Source organism: Protopterus annectens, chromosome 5.part0 (genome assembly GCF_019279795.1).
Source record: "Protopterus annectens isolate FY-2018-M chromosome 5.part0, PAN1.0, whole genome shotgun sequence".
In the NCBI taxonomy this organism is placed as follows: Eukaryota; Metazoa; Chordata; order Ceratodontiformes; family Protopteridae; genus Protopterus; species Protopterus annectens.
The window spans coordinates 1269220371-1269246274 of record NC_056735.1 but is presented as its reverse complement, the minus strand read 5'-3'; the positions used below and the strand labels follow the sequence as shown (position 1 = coordinate 1269246274).

Genomic DNA, 25904 nt, shown 5'->3' with positions numbered 1-25904 from the left:
GATGCATCTAGGCAATGGAACCATGACTTCAGTAGCCCAAACACAAGCCCTATGATATTTCTGATTTGAGCGTGTGCCTCATTATGGCATTCTTCAGCTCGTGCACATGTGTGTGTGTGTGTGTGTGTGTGTGTGTGTGTGTGTGTGTGTGTGTGTGTGTGTGTGTGTGTGTGTGTGTGTGTGTGTCTGTATTTCTGATGAGTGTCATCAGCCACTGATCCCCCAGTAAATGACCTTGTGGGATATCCCCCTTAGTGAACATCTGATACAGTTGGGAGGTGTGCCAGACATGTGAGTTGTGGTAACTGCCTAGGTTGCCAGCACACATGTTCAGGCTGATTCCCATTGCATTATACATGACTTAGCATTTAATAGAGTGGAAGCCCTTTCTATTTATGTAGACCCTTCCCTGTTCCCCGGGTGGTGCCTTAATTTCTATATGTGCACAATCTATGGTACCCAGTACTTCAGGTTAGTGTACTACAGGGTAGAACACCTGCATATTTCTGGCTCTGTTTTCAGAAGTATGGGGAAATATATGTGGTCACTGGCATGTTGGAACATAGAATTCAGGAACTGATGGAGGATCCCAGATGCTGATGCCTGTGGCACCCCCAGCATGTCCCCTGTTGGTCTCTAAAAGGTACCTGCAGCTAAAATTCTATGTGTTACACATACCTTTGTCTAGCTGGTATGGGTTCCTTTGGTTTGCCTTGGCTCTGAGTTGAGGATGACAGAGGATGCAGAGTTCCTGTATGTGTGTCTATCTACCCTGCAGCATTCTATAATTTCCATGTCATGCAGACTATGATAAGTTAAATGGGGTCTGAAAACTCTTCTCCTTCTTGGCTTTGGTCTATTAGCAGTAGCAGCAGCACAGACTTAGCCTGTTGCACATACACAAGAATTAAAGCAACAGCAGCCCCTAACATTGTTTGTGTAACAATACGATATGTACCGTCACCAAGGCCATAGACGAGGGAAAGGTTGTTCACACAGCCTACCTTGACCTCGCCAAGGCTTTTGACATTATTCCCCACTAGGGTATTACAGAAAAACTCACCAGCCTGAACATAAACCCCTACATCACGAGATGGGTTGCCAAGTGGCTTTCAGACAGAACTCACACAGTAAGAATAACAGGCTCCAGGTCTGACTCTAAACCAGTCACAAATGGTGTCCCACAAGGCTCAGTCCTGGTACCCCTACTGTTTGACATATACCTCTCAGAAGTACTGGCAAACACAGGAGGACTATGGCTAACCAAGTTCGCCGATGACTGCAAACTGGGAGCCATAATTGACTCTTCGGCTGACACAAACATCCTCCAAAAGGGCCTTACTGAGATGGACACCTGGTACCAAAATCATGGCCTCAAGCTAAATGCCAAAAAATGCATAGTCATCCTGTTTGGGAAAAACAAAACACCCACGAATTACCACATAGGTGGCAGCCCCCTTAATACAGAAGAGGTAATAAGAGATCTGGGGACCCAGGTAGATAGTAATCTCTCCTTTGACAATCATATTACCAAAATAGTTAGGAAATCCTTCTATGTGGCCCATCTAATTACTAAAGGGTTAGCATCTAGAAATAAAGAGGTTATAGTGCCCCTCTACTCATCACTCATCAGACCCATCATAGAGTACAATGCCCCATTTGGGATGTACTTCACAAGACACTTCCAACAGCTGGAGAGACCACAAAAGTACCTCACCAAGAGGATTACTGGCCTCAAACATATGTCCTATGCAGCCCGACTGAAAGAACTCAGGCTGTACTCAGTGGCATATCGCTTACTCAGAGGTGATCTCTGCCTGACTTACAAAGCCATGTCCAACTCAGAATTGATGGACATGCTCCACCTAAAGGAATCCAAGTCACTAGAGCTAAACCTCACCACAACAATAAATAGAACATACTGGAGGGATAGATTCCTATCACAGAGACTCCCCGTGCTTTGGAACAAAATTCCTAACTACATTAGGCAGAGCCACTCACTAACACTCTTCAAGAGAAACCTTAACGAGTGGATGGGTAACAGAAAATACATCCCTGGGATAACTTCATTGGCTCTGCTTGACAGAGGATCAGTTAATTAATCACACACTCTGGCTAGGCTTATAAATGCCCTCAGGCAGATAGCCTAGTACCTACCTATGAACCTATGTGTAGACTCCTGTTGCATGGCTGTATTCCAGTAGGTTTTTGAATTTGCAGAGAAAACCAGCACAGAGTCTAAATGGTTGTTTTATAGCTTGTTGAATAGTTCCTCCATCTTGGATTGGCTGATTAGCATACAATTAAGCTGCTTATGCTATAATTAGCATGCCACATTGTTTACACTATTTGCACGGCTCTGCGCAGTCTGTAGAGCCAATTACTGAATCTCAAACAGTGTGCTACCTTGTGCGGCACAACTCACTCATGGTAAAAACAGACCATGTAGGCTTTATTTAATCTGGCTGTAGATATAGTCACAACCAATGGTAGAGGCACTATTCATGATAATTATGCTTACAATATTCATAACTGTGTCAGCTACTGAATGGAAATGTTTTACTGTAAACACTGCACCTATAATATTTTGGTCAACTGAGTTATAATACTTATTCTGTTTTAAGGAAACTAAAAAAAATATTTTACCTCTTCTTTCCAGATCACAACTGATTATAATTCGGCTCTCTTCAAAGATTTCTCAAATATCCAAAGTGTTAATATTAGTGGTTATATCAAGACATATGATCCATCTGTTGGTACTGTATCTTACATGCAAGATGTAGTGTACAAATATTCGTGTGTCTACCCACTGGAATATTTTGTCAACAACACCAGACTAGATGTGTAAGTGACAGCTCTAATCATATTTTAATTGTCATGAAATAAATCATGTGTTACTTTATAACTCAGTATAGTACTTTTAGTTCTATGAAATTCACTAGTAATTGCCATTGCTGCAATTACGTCTTCACTTCAGTTCTTAACTGAGGTTCAATTTCTGCCTTCTTTGTGGCTGCATGGCTCTTCAGGTTTCTTCTCACTTCCCCAAAACTTGAAATAGGTGAATTGCTGTTCCATCAAACTCGCCATCGCTGACAGTACCATGTGTGGGTTTGTGGTTCCATCTGTCCTGTAATTGGCTAGCATCCTGGTCCTGTGGCGACTATCAGCCAGTACATGTGTTGGAATCCTCATGATCCAGGACTGGAATAAAGGGTTAACGGAAAAAGAGAATAAATAAAAATAAACATTTTGTAGACTTTTCATTTTGTGTTGGGGGATCATAATTGTGATCCTTGGAACTGCAAGAATTTAAACGTGATTACTGGGGAATGAATACTAACTGACATTGTTGTACATTGGAACACTAACTCTTCTCCAAGGTGTAGTAATCCTAGAGTGAGTTTATGTAACTAGCAAAGGAATTGGGGTGTATCCCCCACAATGAAAATGGTTTAACTGTGTAACCATGACTTTTAAATTTCACTGCTACTTATCCTAAATTGCACATAAATGGTTGCAGCTTTAAGACTCCCAGTAGTGACAGCCCATTTACTTACTAAGTATAGCTCCACTATAGAATGCATTTATTTTTTGCTTCTCTTGAATCTGTAATTTAATTTGCCATTATGTTACTTCAGGTTTTCACTCTGTTACGTGCCACATATTTTTGTTTTATCATTTTAAGTAAAGCTATGTATACTTGTATAAAGTGTTATATTTCCCGCATGCATTTTTATCTTTATGACACAATATATATTTTATGATTTATCTGCCATACTATCAGCAGTGAATACCAAATATTGCAGCTACCTGGTTGCACATGTCAATACAAAATGAACTGTAATTCTTCTCCAGATATGAATGGGAATGGAAAGGATGTGGAACTTTTTTCATGCTTAAAAAAATCATAAAATTTAAAGAGCATCCATATTGAGCGTTTTATATTAATTTCTATTAAAATGATTGATTATTTAAGTATCATTATTCAGGAGCTCACAAATTAGTTTATGGCTGACCATGTTTATATATTTGCTTTAAGTCATAAAAGTAAATGTATGAAAAAGTTCTCTGTTTCATAACACAGCACTTTTAACGCAGTCTCTTTCAAGAATAAGTCTGGATGACATGCTTATGTTCCATTTTTAGTGCTGGTGTTGCTGTAGCTGTGAAAGACGGTAATGGCACCTTGATTAGCATGCTCACCCTGAAACTCTACTGTGTAAGTATTCTTTTACACTTGTTTCTAAAGTGATATTACTTATCCAAGAAAAACCTAAAATCTAATACAATATATTTTGTTTTACCTTATTTTCCATGTTTGCTACAAGTATAAAAATCCACATCTGTGTCAGTTAAAAATGCTATTCCTTATAATTTTATTGACTGAGAACTATTTAATGATAATTCAGACATGAGCTTACATTATTTTTTTACTTTTTTATTACTTTGTTTTATTTCTTAATGTCATTTGCTGTTCTTTTGAAAGCTGATCCAAATCCTCCAACTGAACACACACAAAGAGTATCTCAAAGGGAACCAAAAGCCTTATTTCAAATGTGTATTACTATCTCCTGTGGAGCTGGAATACCATTGGGATTTAGACAGAAATTAGTAATATACGTTTTTCTCCTCTTTTCTCCCAACAAAGCTGACCATTAGCCAACCCCACTGTAGCTCTTGTTTGCAGGGCCTACCTACTCCTGTTTAACTCCCCCAGATTTTCTCTGATGGTTTGGGGGTCAACAAGAAGACTGGGACATCCCAAGACATTGTCATATTGATCATGTTGGAAGTTTTACTTTAGTCTTTTTCCCTGCATACACCCAGCTCATTCTGAGGAGATGGATGCTGAACCTTCCCTCAGTGTTGCAGAGAGAGATGACACCAGCAGGCCACCCCACCCATCCGTGTTAGTACTCTGCAGTAGTTTTCCTTGACTACCCAAGTGAAACTATACCACATTGTGTCCTCTGGAAAGGTAACCCTCCCCTCCTCTCCCCAGGATAGACAAGCCCATCCTCCCTTGCCAGTCAGACACTTGAGCTGCTAATCAAACATCATGGGTCACTTGGGCTGTAGCTAGCACGTTGTCCCTCTATTCCACTGCACTGGCCTAGAAATCAATATTATATTTGATAACATTTGTTTAAAAAACATTTATCTTCTATTTTATTTTATTTATTTACATTTGTTGACCAAGAGTAATCCTACTGAGCTAAATCCCATTTTTAGTGGTGGCCTGCGCAGAAAAGCTCCACTATGATACAACAGGTGTAACAACATTTTTGAACGCATTTAGAAAATAATTACAAAAGACATATGTACAACGATTGAAACATAAGTAATGAAGGTTTCAAAGACATATCAACAGTATTTGGCAACAGTTACTATAAGGTTAAGTATTGTGGTTAAAGGCGGTAGAGGAAAAGAGGGAGAAACCAGAATGTATATGAGTTAGGCGTATGATGTATGGGTCAGGTACATTTTTAGACTGTACACTGTGCAGGAATGTTTTATGTTACTCTCATGTCTAATCCCTGGGAGAATGGGATTCCATAGTTTAGCTTCATGAACAGAGTATAAACAAACACCAAAGTGGTTATTTGATTTTACAACTTCTAGTAGGTTTTTGCTCTGAGATACTACATCCTTAATAGGCATATATTTTGGAAGGAGATGGATAGGCATCTCCTGGGTGCATATGGAATTTTATGTGTGGATATGTTTAAAGGCATTTCATCTATAGCCATCAATCTTACAAAGTATTTTACAGTGATAGGTTTTCTTTTGTTCATTAGCAGCATATTTTGCAATGTTATTGCATGTTTTCTGTAGCTTATGTAGGTGAAGTTTTGGAGGATAATAAGGCTAGAAAATGCATATAGTAATGTAGGTAGTAACAGAGTTTGGGCTGTGTTTAGTTGCGCATATTTGTTAGGTTGGGTTTTAACTTGAAAATGATCCTATCTTCTTGTGAGTTTCTGAGGTTACAAATAATTCTGATAATATGATTTACCTAAAAGTTTGGTTTGTTCAATTAGTATGTTATTCTGTAAAGTATCTGAGATTTTGCCAGAGGCAAATATGATTAGATTACTTTATTGATAATTAACATGATTTGAGTCTTTAAAACAATGTTCTAGGCTTAGAAGGTTAGTTTGTGCAGAATGCTGCAACAGACTGAGGGAGTTAGCAGTAGAGATAAAGTACAGCTGTGTACATAAACTTACCATAAGAGTAAATGTTCCAAGTGATCACTGCTGTAGTAGCCTTAGCTATATGGTTATATCCTGCCAAGGATATAACAACTGGCCAACTTCCAAAGCTTCAGGGCACCTTCCACAAACTGTCAAATAACTTGAGCTCAGCTGACTGAAAGACAAGTTTGGGTGTGAAGGCCTTCAAAGCTTTCCTGCCAGCAGGGAGATGGAAAGGCTGACACCTGAAAGAACAATGCTAGGAATAACAAAAAATACCCTGGCATAAAACACACACACACACACACACACACACACACACACACACACACACACACACACACACCCACACACACACACACACACACACGCACACACACACACACACACACACACACACACACACACACACACACACACACACACACACACACACACACACACACACCAAAAAACAAGGAGGATGGTTATGGTAAATTCAGCTTACACATCTGTACTATTTTATTTATATTGATCATCACTTTGTAGTAGCCTTAACTACTGTATATAGGTAGATTATTATAGCTAACTATGTTTGGCAGGTGGAAGTAGAAGAGTCCAGTAGCCAATGGGGAATGGTTCTATCAAAGTATGATCTAGACCTAGAGAAGGAATCCAGATTATTCTGCTTTGTAACAGTATTTACAGAGGACCAGTTAGCAGCTTCTAAAATACTTCTAGAATCCAACCCTTTCCAAAAAGCTATTGAAGAAAGCAAGTAGAGTGGGCCTTGACCCTGCCTAGAATAGATTTGTTATGGTGTATATAAAAAAAGACAATAGCCTTAGACAACCATTTGGAAATAGTCTGTTTTTATGCCAGTTGTCCCTTCTTCTTACCTTCACAACAAATGAACAACTGATCTGATGATCTGAAAGATTTAGCTCTGTCATGATAGTGCCTGAATTGGGGGTGGAGCCTAGGTGGACAACTGAGAGCAATGAATTTTCAGAGCTCCATAAACTAGTATAATATAGGAAAATGTTATTATTTTCAAGTTTAAAACATCAGAAATCTATAGATAAACTACTAAACTACATAAATATCAATTTTGGTGGAGAGATACAAACATCTTTGGTCTGCTTGAAAACACTGAAGGTGAAGACATTATCTCATTTTTAACAACCTGGATTCCTGAATTTTTTAGACTTGAAATAGGGACTTTCATTTGGAATTGAAAGGGCGCATAGAGCACTGAGGAAACCTGCCTCTAATTCAACAAATACTCCACCTAGATCCAGAGTTATCAAACTTCTTTCATTTCTAGACAAGGAACTAATATTAAAATCTGCTTGGAGAAAATCACCCTTAAAATACAGTCAAAGCCTGATAAGGTTTGACAATGATTATTCTTCCAGAATACTGCAACAAAGGAAAGTCTGGCCAATAAGAAAACTGTTGAAACAAAACAACATTAAAGCACAGCTTGCCTTTCCAGCCAAGGCAAAAATACTTTTTGCCAACGAGATGAGAACCTTTAATGACTTAAAAGAAGCTACTATGTTGTTGTGTCTTTCATCTTTTCCCGGTTAGGGGTCACCACAAACCGGAACTCTGGTCCGCTAATGATTGGCAGTAGAGTTTTACATGCTGAGTTGCCAGCCCTGGTGCACAACCTTCAATGAAGGTACGCCCATTCACACATGTCTCCACACAGAAGACGCTCTAGCTGAGAATCGAACAGGACAACGTCTTACTGTGAGGTGCTACTATATTAATCAAAAACAACAACATGGTGCCTATTGCAGAAGAAATGGAATGGATGTCCCCTACTCTTAAAAGAATAAAAGAAACAAATGGTTAGACTGATGCTAGAAAGAAGAAACAAAAAACTGATTCCAAAATAGCTGTCACAAAAAAATAACTCTTACAACTACATCTCTTAAAGTATTAACTGATATGGTACATCACTTGTCATCTGTTTTATTTTAAAAATTTTAAAAAGGATTTTTTTTAAACAACTGAGAAACAGCAATAATTTATTCAGAAATGTTCAAAAGTCTAACAATTCTTCAAAAACAAAGGTAGGTCAAGATGGGTTACTATTTATATTGTGGTGCTGCGGTAGCGTTGTCACCTCAAAGTAAGACATTGCCCTGTTCGATTCTCAGCTAGAGCGTCTTCTGTGTGGAGACATGCATGAACGGGCGTACCTTCGTTGAAGGTTGTGCATCAGGGCCGGCAACTCGGCACGTAAAAATTTACTGCCAATCACTAGCGGACCAGACTTCCACTGTGGCGACCCTTAACCGGGAAAAGCCGAAAGACACAACACACAACAATTAGCCAAACAAAGCAACATTTAATAGCATTAACAGTAGGGTGTTTTTTAAAAAAAAAATTGCTGTCATGGAGACTAATGCCTTCTTCAGTTAAATTAAGATATAGAAATGTCATGTATATCCTGGTTAATAATAGTAGCAAGCTCTTACTACAAATGTTACCATTATTTTGATTAACTATGGTTAGTGTTAATTATGGCAGGTATTATGGCTACGAGTGCGGTTTAATCAATCCTGAAATGGTGTGCGTGGATACAGCCATGTTTGGTGGCTAGTACAATTGTCAGTATTATTCTGTATAGATATGAATGACTGCATTTGTGGTGGGTATCGTGGCTTTGTGTGCTACTTGGTTGATCCTGATGTGGTGTGCATGGATGCAGTCGTGTCTGGTAGCTGGTGCAGTTGTCATTATAATTATCTTTTTTTTTTTTTTTTTTTTTGTTGTTCATTGCTTCTGCTGACTTGTTTGCTTTCAGCTCTTTCCCAGCTGTTGCTGAGAGGGAGGGAATTCAGGCTTGGGGTTGCTAGTGAAGTGAAGCTTTGCTTAAGGTGCATCGAGTGCCTTTGGTAAATAGCTCACAGATTCATTAACAGTATTAGACACTCCCAGATTGCTATGGTAACGGTAACAGAGCGACGATAAAGCTTAACAGCTTGTGGTCACTACATTATAAGAAGTTATTTATTTGTATTAACTTGAATTGTAGTTTCTGTAGCCCATCTTGACCATGGCTAGTACGGTTACCAAGATAACCAGTTTTTTTGTACATGACATCAAACTGACTGTGTTAGAGAGACAGTGGAAGCCTGAACTTGAAATGTCACAGAATGTACTAATCATGTTCTGAACAACTAGTATTAAATTCACAATAGACATTCAGTTTAATGACATAGGCTCAAGTTTAATAACATTGCCATTTTCGCTGGTCATGAATGAACGTCGGGGGAAGCATGGTGGTTTTCCTGTATAGGTGAATTTGTGTGGCGGGTCATGTAATTGCTTATTAGCTGTTTTCACTAACTTGTTTGCTTTCTGTTCTTTTCCTGGCTTTTGCTGGACTGGGAGGGAGAGAGTTTGTGCTTGGGGTTTTTGGTGAGGTGAGGCTTTGCTTCGGCTGCATTGCACACCTCTGGTGAGTGGTTCACAGACACACTGGTGGTGCTCAGATGCTCCCAGGTTGCTATGGTAAAGGGAACACAGTGATGAAAATGCTTAACAGTTTGTGTCAAATAACTAAGCTACAGCAGGGAAGAAAAAAAACATGCATTATAGACAATGTAGTGTTTGATTTTAGTAATCTGGACACAAAATATATAATCGTCACATTAATGACCAGTCCTCTGAATTTAGATATTAAAATCTGGATTCAATAACTTTTTTTTTGTATAGTAACACTACTGTCTTGGCTTGTCATAGGTGGCATACACTACACTGAACATAAAAGGGAAGCTTGATAATTTTTTAATATAATTAAATATGTATAACAAGTCATGTAATTGTTTTTGTTTTAACTTGAATTGTAGTTTTTGTAGCCCAACTTGCCAATGTGTAATACTTACTGGATACCAAGACAGCTAGTGTTTAGTACATGACATCAAACTGATGGGGTTATTAAAGAGAAATAGTGGAAGCCTGAACTTGAAATGTCACATAATGTAACAATCATATTCTGAGCAAATAATATTAAAACTGGCAATAACCACTCAGTTTAATAACACGGGCTTGAGTATAATCACACTGCTGTTTTAACTTGTCATAATTGACATACACTGTGTTGAACATCAAGGGGAAGCATGATGATTTTCTTATATAAGTAAATATGTATAACAAGTCATGTAATTGCTTTAACTTGAATTGTAGTTTTTGTAACCCATCTTGACCATACTTGATAATTAAACTGTTACCAAGGTAACTAATGTTTTATATATGACATCAAACTGACAAAGTTGTTCAAGGTAAACAACAGAAGCCTGAACTAGGAATGTCACAGCATGTAAACAACACATTCTGAACAAATAGTATTAAATTGACAATAATCACTCAGTTTATCCTTTGCTGATTATACAAAGTGACTACTTAAATGCTGACAAACAATGAAATTTAACTTCTGACATATCTAGAAAAATACATTGTATTATAAACATTAGGTATACATATTATCATCTATTTAGATTAAGTAAGAAGTTTTGAAAGAGTTTATCAGTAAGGGTGAATATGTTAAATAACTGTGTGCTATAATCTTTTGTCAAGGTTTTATATATCATACATCCTTCATAACTATGTTTGAATTCCTTGTTATCTATCTTTCATGTAAATGTTAATTGCTTATATAACAAGTAGGCATTATATTGTATTAGAATTCTGTCTAATCTATAACAGTACTATATAGGTTCAAAATAACATAAATGTTGCTTTCTTATTATAAATATTCTCCATATGATAATTCAACTGATGGAGCTCAGATGTTCTGATTTGTCAAGGTATGAGTGATAATCTGATGGACTTAGGTTTATCCATCAGATTAGGAATGATTTTCATTCCATGGCTAGTGCAGATCTTAGTTTTGTTAACATTTATTCATTTAAATTTGTTATTTTACAAAAACATTTTTAGTATGCCTGACCAAAACATTACTTTATTGGTAAACCTTCAAAGTATAATACTAATAATTTCCTTTAAAAGCTCAAACATATACTTTATAGTTATCAGAGGAAAATGTTTAATAGTCACATTAAAACAAAAAATACATAGTTTAAATAACCTATGATGGCTTTAACTTTATTATCTTTAAATAACAATGGCTTAAACAATCCTAGCAAAAGATCAAATCTACTGAAATATTTAAAATTGAACAAAGCACAAATTGTCTTCCTTCAAGACACTCATTTCAAAACAAATGACAACTACAAATGGAATCCCAAGGAATATATAATACTGGTGCAGTCCACTTATAAAACAAAGTTAAAAGGGGTAACAATTTTATGAAAAACAAATGTGATTAACCCAGAAATAGGTATGAAGATAAAGAAGGCCTTATGGCATTTGTAATAGTTATATATAGTAACAGATTATGGACCCTAGCCAAAATATATTGGTTCACAGGCATTGGCTCAGGAACTGTTAAAAAACACTTGGATTTCATTTCCAATAACTATAAAGGCAACTTAATATTAAGAGGAGATTTTAATTGTATATTTGATACTTCTGAAACTACAAATAAAAGTCTGCTGCATACATCTACTGTATCAAAAGCTTTAAGCAAATGTGTAGAATCATTTCATCTTGAAGATACTTTCAAATTTAAAGAAGATAAATCTTTGTTGTTTTCCCATCAAGATCACAGATTTGGTACCCAAACTAGAATAGATAAAATATTTACTGCCCATGACTTACACTTTAAAATCATTCATTTCTCAGTCACTCCCTGCCCCTTTTCAGACCACAATTCACTGATACTAAAACTTCAAACTCGGTACAAACCATTAATATTTAACTCCAGAATTCCAGCATATATATCTAAAATTAAAGAGTTCAAACCCTGGCTATTATCTGAATTAGAGTTTTTCTTAGATATTAACTATACAACAGAGATAAATAAAATAATGATATGGGACTCATTAAATACTTATATATGACAAAACCCTAACTTGGTATAAAACAATCAAAGAATGATATTCTGAATTATTAGATCTACAATCCAAACTTTTGTCAGTAAAAGCTGAAAAAATCAAGACAATTTGGAGATGAAAAAGAAAGTAGAAGTGTTAAACAATAAATACAACAAAATGCTAACACATATAACTAGTTTAGCTCTAGAAAACTAAAAATTAATACTTTGGCAACTTCTCTCAAATGTCTACATAATTTATCTACAAGAATCAAAATACAATCAAAAGCTAATACAATTAAAAGTATCTTTCATGAAAAGAAGGGGGAAAATATCTCGTATATAGGTGACATTCTTGATGCCTATAGAACTCATTATATGGAACATTTCCAAAAAGAAAATATACATACTGATCAATTAAATCTAGATGAAAAATGTTCCAATATAAAAAAAAAATCCAGAAAAATTAAAACTAGATCTCCAAGCACCCATATCCTACAAAGAAATCACAGATACAATAAAAGAGGGTAAAATAATAAAGCTCCAGGTATAGATGGCATAATTATGGAAATATATAAATGTTTTCCTTTAAAGATACTATCCCTCTTCCATAAAACTCTATTAGAACTTCAGTCACAAGCTTTAATTCCACCCTCCTGGAGATATTCCTAAATCACACCAATCCTAAAGGAAAACAAATCCCCAAACCTCTGTACCTCATATAGACCTATATTATTATTAAATAATGATTATAAGATATTTATGACAATATTAACTAACAGAATGAAAATACCACTATCCAAAACAATAAATAATGATCAAACTGGATTTATCTATCATAGACACACACACATGACAATATTAAAAGGATACTTTCTCTTATAGATTATGTTAACAAAGAAACACTCATAACTGGCTATAGATATAGAGAAAGCCGTTGATACCCTAAATTGGGACTATGTATTAAAAATCCTAAAGCTATTTGAATTTCTGGCATCATTTATTCATCTCCTAAAGAATATATATATACAAATAATTTAGCATATGTCAAGTTAGGTCCTTTTACCTCTGAATCTATACATATAACAAAAGGCACTAAATAACGATGTCCCATGTCACCAATACTATTTGCTCTGGCTATTGAAATATTAGCAGATTTAATTTGTAACAATATAAAAATCAAAGGAATAGATGTTTATGAACAATACAATTCTAAAATAATGCTATTTGCTGATGACATATCACTAACATTATCTAATGCAAAATAGACATTAGAAGAATTAGATATATTAATTGACAAATTGTACATGACTTCAGGACTCCATTTCAATAAATCAAAATCAAAATTTTTATTTCTAAATAAAAAGAAAGAACTGCAAACTAAGGGGGGGGGGTTACATCACAGGGAAACAAGTATATACCTCAAACTATCTAGGAAATGAGTTATGTAAGGATAATAATGAACTAATCTCGAAAAACTTCAATAATATCATTAATACTATTAAAGTCTCTGTGGGAAAAATGGAACAAAATAATATTAACATTTGAAGATAGACTGCAGTTAATAAAAATGGTTTTACTGCCCAAGATCCTATATACAGCCTTGGCAATACAACTGTTACCAGAAAAGAATATACTTAAAGAAATAAATTCATGCCTAATAAAATTTTTATGGTTTCCCAAAAGAAACAGAATAGCATTAATACATCATATCAGACTACGGAAACAGGGAGAATTAAACTTTCCTGACATCGAAACACATATAAAAGCATCAATATCTAAAACAATCTCAGATTGGATAAGTCCAAATTGAAAATAATTACTAACTGTAATATTAATGAATGAATTTGATTTACAAAACAAAAATTCAAATAACAGATATAAACAATCTGCCATGGCACATATTATGTATTAGTCTGCAATATCACATAACTAAACCCACTAAAACTTGTATAATTAATTATTACATTGACTCATTAAGGAAAATTGTTAATGCAAATATAGACTTAAAAATCTGGTTTGATCTTTTAACACCATTTATAGTTACCAAGAACGTTCCACATTTAGAGAAATTATTAATTCCTGGGAACAGAAAGGATTTGTTTGTTGGCTCTAATGTATCAAAGAACTAAAAGCTTTAGATATGCAAGTAATACTAACAACATACAAAATTCCACAACAAGACTGGCTACCTTTACGGAGTATTCTATCATACTTGCAAGATTTAAGTAGAATAATTAATAATTCTTCATTTAAAGAAATACCTAAATTTATGAAATACATATATGAAATCATATATAATGACTTTAACATGCAAAACAGTATTTCAAAGTTTTATAAAATATTGATAAACTATAAAACAATACCCAAAACCTCTTATTGGAAACATATAACAAAAGGAGATTCAATACAGTTAACTGAAGATATTAAAACAAATATATTATTATCGATAAAATATATATCCTTCACACAATACTGGAAAGTTTTTAACTGGAAATGCTTGCACAGAGCATTCTTAACCCCAGACAGAATCAGCAACATTAATTTTTCCATTAAAGGATGATGTTGGAGATGTGAGCAAGTACTCAATGCAAATTGGAACCACATTTTCTTTGATTGTGTTAAAATTAAGCCATTTTGGAACGGTATTACTAACTTTTTATAAGCCTTTTTAATGAATCATTTTATTTAACTAAAACTCTTGTATTATTAAATTTAAACGAAGGCTCTCAGTTGAATAGGTCAAACATGTATCTTGTATGGACTATACTTGCAATCTCAAAAAAGTGTATAACAAGAAGATGGAATAGAAATACAATACCAACCTTGGAAGACTTCTACAGCCTACTGAAGACCACAGCATTACTGGAAAATAAAAATAAAGAACTAAGATTGTATCCAAAGCCATTTATCAACAACCCTTGGGGAAAAGTTTTATCTCTGATTGACAACATACAATGACTTATTAGACACTCTGATAATGGATTGGATATACTTATACAGTCAGTAACTGTACATATTAGATTTGTTATAGTGTCAGGCTAATGTAAATAGTGTAAATAGTTAATTTAGATAATATTTATAAATATTATAGAATTTATTCAATTATATTTGAAAATAAAAACATTTTTTGAAAAAAAAGATAGTACCTGCATTGTCTGGGGACATCCAAGGAATGAAGTATCCTTTCCCCCTCATTGTTAGGTTCAGGAAAGAAAATGGGGACATGGATAGTTTGACTTAAGGTAAACTCAGATACCACTTTTGGCATAAAAGAATGATTGATCCTCAAAGAAACCCTGTCCTTGTGGAAAATGAGGTAGTGTCAACTTACCATAAGAGTATGTGACTCAAATACCCTTCTTGCAGAGGTCAGACCAATTATTTAAATTGTTTTCCATGTTAAGAACTTTAAGTCAGCCAGATTAGCTTATTCAAATGAAGCAAGTGCTAGTTTGTTTACACAAAATTAAGATCCCATGGAGGAGCCACTGGTTTACTTGGATGCCTCTTATGCAAAACCACTTTCAAGTACATATTGTAAAGCCCAAGAACAACTAACCCTGAAAGAGTGCTGGCTATGTTGCTAGCACCAATTAGAAAACCTTTTCCATTTGCTAATATATAATTTTCTAGTAGCAGGTTTTCTTGCCTCTGTTAGTAGTAGGGAGAATGGGAGACCTTGATTTAAAGATACCCATTGTCTCAAGCAGGTGATTTCTCTTCTGACAAATCCCAGTACTGGGATCTAAAAAGATAAAGGGTGTTGATGATGGCAACAAAGAGATTTCTGATACCATTATATCTTTCTTATGTGGATTCTTTCCAGGTGTAGCATGAGAACCATAGATGATATGAGACCAAGAAATCCTGATGTACCCTCTCACAGTGACCGAAGTCTGAGTGGAAAACTTTAGAAATAGATCTAAATAAAAAATAATTTTTCCAGTGGAAGAAAAGTTCTTTGAACTGAGGTGCCTATTTGACATCCCAAGAACACAATCCTGTGTGAGGGAGTCAAGAAAGCTTTTGGATGTTCCCTTGGAATCCCAGCTTGTGCAAGGGTTCTCCCACCTGACAGAGTGATTCCTAACATTTTGAAGAAGACGCTGCAAAGATAAGCAAGTGAACCTAAAACTGAAACATGTGAATACTTTCTAGCTTGCAATTAGCTATAACTGGAGCTAGACACATTGTGAACATTCTTGGTGCAGTTGATAGACCAAAGGGTAAGGCAGAGAACTAATACTGTGATCCAGACACACTAAACCTTAAGAAATTCCTGAAGTCTGGATGAAAAGGAATGTGATAATAGACATCTTTTAAGTCAAGTATTGCAATGAAAGTTGAAAGAAAAAGAGGCAACAGGTTGTGAAGTGACATCGTTTTAAATTTGGGCACTATCACAAATAGGTTTAGAAAAGAAATAACCAGAACTGGTCTCCAAGCATTTTCTTCCTTTGGGACTAGGAACATCCTTGAATAAAAACCCTTCCCCACTTGAGAATGAGGAACTGGTCCTATCACTCCTTGGGATAGCATGTGATGAAGAACAGGAGCAAACAAAACAGTCTGATCTGCAGGATGAGGAATAACCCCCTAGAAAGGACGAATTTCCTGCCACTGTCTTCTGTAACTCTTATGAATTGTTTTCAGAATCCATTTATCTGAAACAATCTGTTGCCAAAGAAAAAAATGGAGAGGCAGACTTTCTGGGAGAGAAAGAAGGTCAGTGTAGAAGAGGGTCACACAGTCTCTTGAACAGTAATTCAGACTTGTTGGAGTGTCCTTGGTTTGGGGAGGTTTGAGAGTTCTTTTTGGAACCTCCTTGCCACTTCTTAAATGTCTGTTTACCTGAATTCTGTCAAGACCATTTATTCTGTTTTTTTTTTTTGTTGTTGAAACTGGATGTGGAGAAAAAAAAATCCCTTGAACTATTTGGAAAAGGAGAGTTGAACAATTTTAGTGATTCCCTGATTCAACTTTCCCCTTTCATCACACATTTTAATCACTTCCTGCAGCAGAGAGGTGAAACACTAAATCTTTATCCAAGGGAGAATTTAAAATCTCATTTTTAACATCATCTAGGAAGTTTTGAGAATGCAGCCAAGCAAACCTTAAAATCATACCAATTGCCATAGCACTGGAAGAAGAATCAACAGAGCCATATGCACTCTGCAAACAATGAATAGTGACCTGCTCAACAGAATAAACTAAACTATTTAAAGCAGATTTTTCTTCAGAAGAAGAAATTGTAGATTAAAATTGTTCATACTTTCACAATATGTCAGAATAAACTTTCATAGGTTCATAGGTAGGTACTAGGCTATCGGCCCTGGGGCCTATACAAGCCCAGCCAAAAAGGTACCCTGGCTTCTGCCACCCAAGAAAATTTTTTTCCTGTGCTACTGTCGAGCAGAGCCACAGAGGTGATCCCTGGGGTGAATTTCCTATCTCCCATCCAATCACCAAGATTTTTCTTTAAGAGTGCTAATGAGGAGCTTTGTTTGATATAGATAGGTAGTTTATTCCAGAGTATGGGATGTCTCTGGGACAGGAATCTATCCCTCTGGCATGTTCTGTTTATTGTGGTGATGAGGTTTAGGTCCACAGAGTGTGTAGCTTGGAGTGATTGGGATTTCTTTAAGTGGAGCATGTCCAACAGCTCTGGGTTTGACATAGCTTTGTATGTTAGGCAGAGATCACCTCTGAGTAGGTGATATGCGATGGAGTAAAGCTGGAGTCTTTTTAGACGGTCTGCGTAGGACATCTGTTTGAGGACGGTAATCCTCTTTGTGAGGTATTTCTGTGGCCTTTCCAGTTGTTGTAGATGTCTTATGAGGTACATACCAAAAGAGGTGTTGTACTCTATAATGGGTCTAATGAGTGATGAGTAGAGGGGAACAATGACCTCTTTTTTTCTGTATGAGAAACCTTTTGTGATAAGGTGTACCACATCGAAGGATTTCCTGACTACTTTGACAATGTGATTATCAAAGGAGAGACTACTGTCCACCTGTGTCCCAAGGTCTCTTATCACACCTTCTGTGTTAAGCATACTACCACCTATGTTGTAGTTCATGGGTACAGAGTTTTTACCAAAGGGAATGACAATGCACTTTTTGGCATTGAGCTTGAGACCATGGCTTTGACACCAGGCATATGTCTCAGTGAGGCCCTTTTGTAGGATGTCCACATTGTTAGGAGTTTCGATTATGGCTCCTAGTTTGCAGTCACCTGCGAACTTTGATAGCCAAAGACCTTCTGCGTTAGCCTGTACTTCAGAGAAGTAAATATCAAACAGGAGAGGACCCAAGACTGAACCCTGCGGTACTCCACTTGTCACTGGTCTCAAGTCGGACTTGGAGTATGCTACTTTCACAGTGTGGGTTCTGTCAGTGAGCCAGTTGGCAACCCATCTTGCGACATAGGGATTTATACCTAGTTTAGTGAGTTTTCTATAATTCCAGAGTAGGGGATGGTGTTGAAAGCCTTGGCAAGATCTAGATAGGCTGAGTGAATCACCTTACCCTTGTCAACGGCTTTGGTGACTGCTTCAAAGAAGTCTATCAGGTTTAGGAGTCATGATCTTCCTTTTACAAACCCAAACTGGGTGCGGTCCAGAGTTTGGAGACTACCAATGTCTATGTTTATAAGTTCCATGATAATACATTCCATGGCCTTGCAGACCAGGCTCGTCAGGCTAATGGGGCAATAGTTCCCGGGGTCTGTGGTGGCTCCCCCTTGTGGAGTGGGATAACCATCGCTATGCACCATTCAGCAGACACAAAGCCTGAGGTGAGGCTATGGTTGAACATGGTACTTAGGTGGGGTGCCAGTTCGTTCTGTAGTTATTGTAGAACGCAGCCTGGGATGTTGTCTGGTCCAATGGATGCTGTGTTCTTGGCTTTGGAGAGTGTAGTTTTTACCTGTGCAGCCGTGATTACAGGAACTTTGCATTCTTCCGGTATAGATATGGGCTATTTAGGGGGTGAGAGGGTGGTAAAGTTAGCACTGAACCTATCTGCAAGGATGTTGGCAATATCAGTTGGGTCTGTATATTTAGTGCCATTGTGCTGTAACTCAGAGCAGATCTGAGTGCTGCCATTGAGATTCTTGACATAGCTGTAGAATGCTTTGTGGTTGTCTTTAGAATTAGTGGTGATTTTGTTTTCATAACTAGCTTTGGAGGATTTTATCAGGGATTACAGCTTCTTACTGAGGCTGACCAGGGAGCTCCTCCACTCATGGGATTTTACTCTCTTTTGCAACAGTTTCTTCTTTCTGTTGTACAGTTTGTTTATGGCAGGGGACCACCATATTGGCTTCCTTTTTTTAGAGGATAGCGTCTTGGTTCTGTTTGGGATAGCACGATCCATGCACTCATGTAAGTGCTTATAAGGTGCAGTTGTGTATAATTCAGTAGTCATAACTGTATTGTCCATCTGCATGGGTGTCATGAAGTTCACCACTTCTGTCTTAAGAAGCATGAAGTTGGCTTTGGAGAAATTTTTTTACCATGGTTTCCTTAATGGGGGGTGGGGGCAGGATGTGGATATCTGGGGTAATAAGCTTATGGTTGGATCGGACTAATGAGGCATTGACTTCAGATGTGGAACACCGGTCACTCATGTTGGTAATGACTAGATCTAGGATATTGTTGCCCCTGGTGGGGGTGTGGAAAAGTTGATCCAAGGCATTGGAGTTTATGAATTCCAGAAAGCGTTGAGCAAAGGAGTTGGTACATGAGTAGTTTTCCCAGTTAATGGTGGGGTAGTTGAAATCACCCATTATTAGGGTGCTTGGTTGAACCCTAATATTTTCCAGTACATCAAGAAAAGAGGAGTGGGAATCCTGGGACATGGTGGGTGATCTGTAGCAAGCTACAATTTGGATTACAGTTTTGCCCAGAGTTAGTTGCACTTGGATAACCTCAGCTGCATTATGCTGAGCAACTAGCCTGGAGGTGTGGATATCCTTAATGAATATGGACACACCTCCGCCTTTGGTGTTCCTGTCCAGGTTACATGGCTGAAAAGTGTGGTTTGAGTTATAGCTTGGTAGTGCAGGGGTGCTCTGTGGAGCCTTGAACCAGGTCTCAGTCACTGCATAGATATTGATGTTCTCCATTTTAAGGAGTGCCTCAAGTGAGTGCATTTTGAGATTTAGACTTCTAGCATTGAGTAGCATCACCATCAGTTTTTGCTTGCCTTTTCCTGTTACGGTGGTTAATTTGTCATTTGAATCTTGCCTAAAAAAGGCACTGTAGGGGTGGCAAGAACCTTAGCCAGTATCCGGAATCCCAGGGGTGACAGGTGCAAGCCATCTCTGGCAAAAAATCATGGTCTGTTGACCATGTCATCCCAGGCAGACAGATACTGGATCCCTTTAGAATGGCACCAGAAGCTTAGCTAATTGTTGAAGTCAATCATTTTGTCCTTGTACTGCGGCATCATTCTGGGTGATGGCAGAATGCTACTCAAGGCTAGGGTCATACCTGCCTGGGCTACAAGATCAGAGAGCTCTTCCATGTCTCTTTTCATGTAGTCCAGGGAGGTACATCTCAGGTCATTCACACCAACATGGAGAATGACATAGTCATATTTGTACTTGTTTTGGAGTGACCTGAGTGCATGGGTTATGTGGTGCATCCTGGCACCTGACAGGCAGCTGACAGTAACCTTCTCCTTGTTTAGCCTGGTGAGTGGGACATCAGTGTGCCTGACTATAGAGTCACCTATGACTAGTGTGTTGCATACGTTGTTTTGCCTTATTGGCTGTGGTTGAGTGTCACACTGAGTCTGCGAGACTATGTGATGAGTGTGGTGTGGTGCAAGTGTTTACCTTCTCCTCTTGACTGTCAAGTTCAGTCTTGATTGGAGAGAGCTTTACCTCCAGTTTGGCTAGATAAGTTTAGCTCTCACAGGTTGTAGTGTTGGCTGGTAGGAGGAGAGGGTTGTCTGTGTACATGAGGCAATTTCTTCATTGCCCCAAGATGCCCAGATTCATCAGATAGACAGGAGAGAACACTGGGAGCTGACCCTTGGACATGCCTGAATAAAAAAATTATTTTCCTTAAAAAATTATTTTCCTCTAGATAAGTGAGGAAAGTGAGTACAAGAGCTGTTTTTCTCTAAGCAAGTGAGGAAAGTAAGTACCAAAACTGTGCTTACAAGTTCTGAAAAGGAATCTACACGACCGAGAAATACAGTTACCACCGCTATCATTGTTGAACCTAGGAATGAGTGCCACAGTGATACATCTCCCACCACTATGAGTATGTCGGAGGATCAACAGGAAGAGAGAAGGCGGAGTCAAGGTGATCAGGCACAGCAGAGAGACGACCAAACACCAATGATGGTTTCGCGAGCTATTAATGATGTGGTTTCAGCATCTAGTGATGTAGCTGTAATGAGTACAAGTAGTTTTGGTCCTGTAGTGAGGAAGAAGATCATTACACAATTGGAAACAAGCATAGTGCCTTGTGAGCACGTTACCACCGATTTATCTTTCCCTTTATCTTATCAAGGACTGAAGCAGAAGGCATGGAGTCCACAGTACAAGGGAAAGAAGCGGAAGCAATCGAAAGAGTCGACAGAAGGTTACAAGAAGACACACAGGACATTTCAAACAAACTGGTAATTAATTTGTCTGATTATATTTTATCTGAAATTGAAAGCAGAATTTTGAATAGAGGTTTGTCCTTTGTACCTTCACAAGGTATGGACATAAGCAATTTAATTGTAGAACTTAAGAGTTTTACAAGGGGATTAGCGTTAGATTTGCATTTTGAGAATTTTAATAGTAATAATAAAATTGTTTCTTGTAATTATAGGAAACCATCCACTTTTATTCCAGAAACAAATCCTATTATTGAAACGTTTGAAAAAGCTTGTGTTAATGATTTTTTTGCACTTTATATAAGTCAAGATTTTAAATCTGAATTTCATAATCTGACTTCTGTGGAAGCATTAGCTTTGAAATCACTACGGGATAATGGGACTATAGTGATCCGCCCAGCGGACAAAGGAGGAGCAATTGTGTTACTTAACAGCTACTCCTATAAGAGTAGCATGCAAGAAATGTTATCTGATGTTGATACGTATAAGGTTATACACCTGTTTGAGTTGAACAAAATCATTAATAATGTGCATGATGAGTTGTACGATATGTTAATGTGCAATATCATAGAGAATGACCTCTATAAATATTTTTTGATTGAGAAACCACTAATACCTGTGATTAGAGGCCTTCCTAAAGTGCAAAAAACTTTAGTGAATCCTCCCCTTAGGCCCATTGTATCGGGGAAGGAGTGGCTTACTGACAGTATATCGATTTATATTGAGAAGCAGATTAGACCTATTGTTAACTCTACGCCTTCTATTTTGAAGGACACTAAGCAGTTCCTAGAATCTCTATCGGACATTGCACCGGATGATACAGTGTTTACAGACACAGACATCGTGGTGACTTTAGATGTCCAGTCTTTGTTCACTAGTATACCTAATGACACAGGAGTTGAGTTTTTAAGATTATTTTTGTTAAGTAAAGGAATGACTACCAATAAAGTGATGAGAATTACTATGCTGATGGAGATTATTTTGGAAAACAATGTGTTTCTCTATGATAATGGTTATTATTTACAGATACTAGGAGAGGCCATGGGCACGTCATGTGCCAATTCATATGCTAATCTTTTATTAGCTTACTGGGAGTCTATGTATATTTTGACACATGAGTTTTACTCCAGGTTTATTAAGTATTATAAGTGGTTTGTAGATGATCTTTTTCTTGTTTGGAATGGTGACTTAGCCACATTAGAAGATGTTATAGTTTATATTAATAGTACTACTACATTTTTGAGATTAACAGGTGAAAGTTCACAAGTTGAGATAAACTTTTTAGATGTCACCCTTTCTAAAAGTAATGGCAGATTGATGACAAATATTTATAGGAAACCATGTAGGAGGAATGCCTATTTACACTGTGATAGTATGCATCCGCCACATGTCCACAGGAATATTATTAGGAATCAAGTCACACGATGCTCACAGTTAGTTAATAATGATCTAGACTTTCAGCTAACGTTAACACATTTACAACAGGATTTTATGAGTAGAGGTTATCATGATAAAGATCTAACAGCTTTGAAGAAAGTAGAACGTAATGGTGCGGCATCACCATATATTAGGGGTAGTATGATAGAACCTGTTGTACAGAAGAAATTCCCCAAGGAAATGAATAAGAGAATGGTTATTACCTATACTAATAAGAATAGAAGCATAACAGAAGTTATTAAAAAGAATTGGGGTATTTTATAGTTAGATGAGAGGCTCAAGGCATTAGTAGGTCCAGGACCTAGTTTTAGTTATAAGAACACAAAATCTTTGAAAAAGATGTTTTGTTATGACAGACATACATTTGATGGGTCATTGTCAATGAGAAGGGGTACTTTTCCTTGTTATAATTGCAATCAGTGTAGTTTTATTACCGGTAGAGATAGTTTCATACATCCAGATACTTCTGTGTGTTATAGATTTAGTCATTATGGAGATTGCAAGACTAGGAATTTAGTTTATTTAGCCATTTGTAAAAAATGTAGTGTTTTTTATGTGGGCAAAACGAACAGGACTCTCAGAGAAAGGATCAGGGAGCATTTGTATGCTATTAATAGAGAAAATGAAAATGATGCTCTAGCGAGACATATTTTGACACATGGTACTACACATAGTTTTGAGTTCATGGTTTTAGAACTCATATACACTACCATGAGATTAGGTAATACTGTTGGCTTTACAGAAAGAGAAGAAGTGAAGTGGATAATTAAATTGCAAGCAGATTCAGGACATGGCCTGAATGATAGGGTCAATTTAAAACCATTCCTTAGTGACCGTCCTTTAAAGCACTAGTGTATTGATGAGTAGTCTTTTAAGAACAGCAGCATTTTTATCTGATAATGGTTTTAATTTTTTGGCAAAAATTTTTTCTCGTAGTAGTTTTATATGTAAGTATGTTACATTGTTTTTACATGAATATTGTGTACATGTATATATATGTTTTTTGTTTATAAACATATGTTTTTAACTTTTAATGTTGGATGAAAATTTTATGATAATTGTTTGTGTGATTTCATTGGTTCAAAGAACCACAAGGTGTGTATTTAATAGCTTGAAAGTTATGTTTTTGTTAAAGTCTGATGAAGCATCCCTAGTAGATGTGAAAGTGCTTACTTTTTATAATAAAGCTGATTTATTACATTAACAACTGGTTGACTTCGATTGTTGTGGAGTACCTGCAGTTTCTTCTTTTCGGTTGGATTTTTTGATTTGGATACAACAGGTACCTTACCCTCAGAGGATTTTGTTTTTAGAGTTCTGAACAATTGCTGATCACAAATAAGCAAATTCAAGTGCTAAAACTAAAAATCTGTATCTGGACTAAACTAGTTACAGGAAAGGGGGAAACACATGCAAATGCGGGCTTTTAAATCAGAAAGTTGAGAGAGATGGAAAAACTGCCCAAACGGCCAGTAACTACAATTTCTGGGCAAGAACCATTCCTTATGTGGTAGATAAGTTACCTAGTGCTTACCACTCCCACTGATAAGCTAGAAGGCTTCCCTCCAACACAGAAAGCTTGGGGGGGCTCAGAAGCTTACATACAGTCCTGGATACAGCAAATCTGAATCTGGACTATACTAGTTACAGGAAAGGTATTTTATATATATATATATATATATATATATATATATATATATATATATATATATACAGAAAAGTAGCTAAAACAGCAGTAAAAACAATTCAAATGCAGTGCAAGCTAGCACACTTGAGTATGTAGCAATGTTAGACCAAACAGTTTAAAAAATGCAATTAAATTAAAAATGACTGAAAACAAGTGCAGACGGAGTCTATTAGGTAGAATGAGGTAAAGAGATGGGACTGGGGGGAGTGTCCCAGATCAAATCTACAGTGGGGGTGGGCAACTGCAAAAGCCTCAAAATTTAAACAACAAGAAATGAATAGAGAGGTTGGGTATGAGAAAACCAACACCTTCAGCAGAGATCTGAAAAACTATACAGTGAAACAAAAGTAACAGTGCACAGCTCTGAAGTCAGCCAGCAATGATATAAAATTAGTCAAACAACAATTACACGTACACAACTCTGAAGTGCCAGAAAAATATACTCAGCTCTGTATATCCAGATAGTTTGAAGAGCACTCTGTCAGGACACAGGAAGGCTCCAGCAATGATATGAACCTGACAATTTGAAATTCTGAAATTCAAATTTGCAGAAGTATATAGTTTTTCCCCATACCCATCAATAAGGTTCTAGTCGTTATTAGAAAGAGTAGGATTGGAATGAATATAGTACTTAGCACCAGTGTGGGAGTAATTTATACAATTTTAAATGACTGAGTAACTTCATACAGCTTATCTACCTTTGTAGGGACAACTGGTTGACTACCAGGAAAATTACAGGCAGTAAGACACACATCCTCTAAAGCAGACAGGACAGAAAGAATGACTGTAGTTTTGAAAAATCAGTCTATATTTTTGTGGGACTGAGAAATCCCATGTTCTCCTATTGAAAACACTGGGACATTCTAGCAATAGTGTCAGAGAAAGAAACACCCCCCACAGGGAGAATCAGAAAGTGAGTTCCCCTCTGTGTCTGAAAGAGAAATCTGAGGACAAAACCTTGAATCTATCCCTGCGTCTTCCTGTTCAGATTCAGAATCTTCAATTATTTCAGGAAAGGCGGCATCCCT

The 25904-nt window shown here is 36.9% G+C and overlaps 1 protein-coding gene across 1 annotated transcript in view; it reads left to right on the top strand.

Moving 5' to 3' along the window:
* Positions 1-25904, top strand: part of LOC122802349 (zona pellucida-like domain-containing protein 1) — a 658361-nt gene that overhangs the window by 172201 nt on the left and 460256 nt on the right. The window contains exons 2-3 of the mRNA XM_044071986.1: positions 2660-2844; positions 4150-4222. Of these exons, the coding sequence (XP_043927921.1) occupies positions 2660-2844; positions 4150-4222 (258 nt within the window). The remainder of the gene's footprint in view (positions 1-2659; positions 2845-4149; positions 4223-25904) is intronic.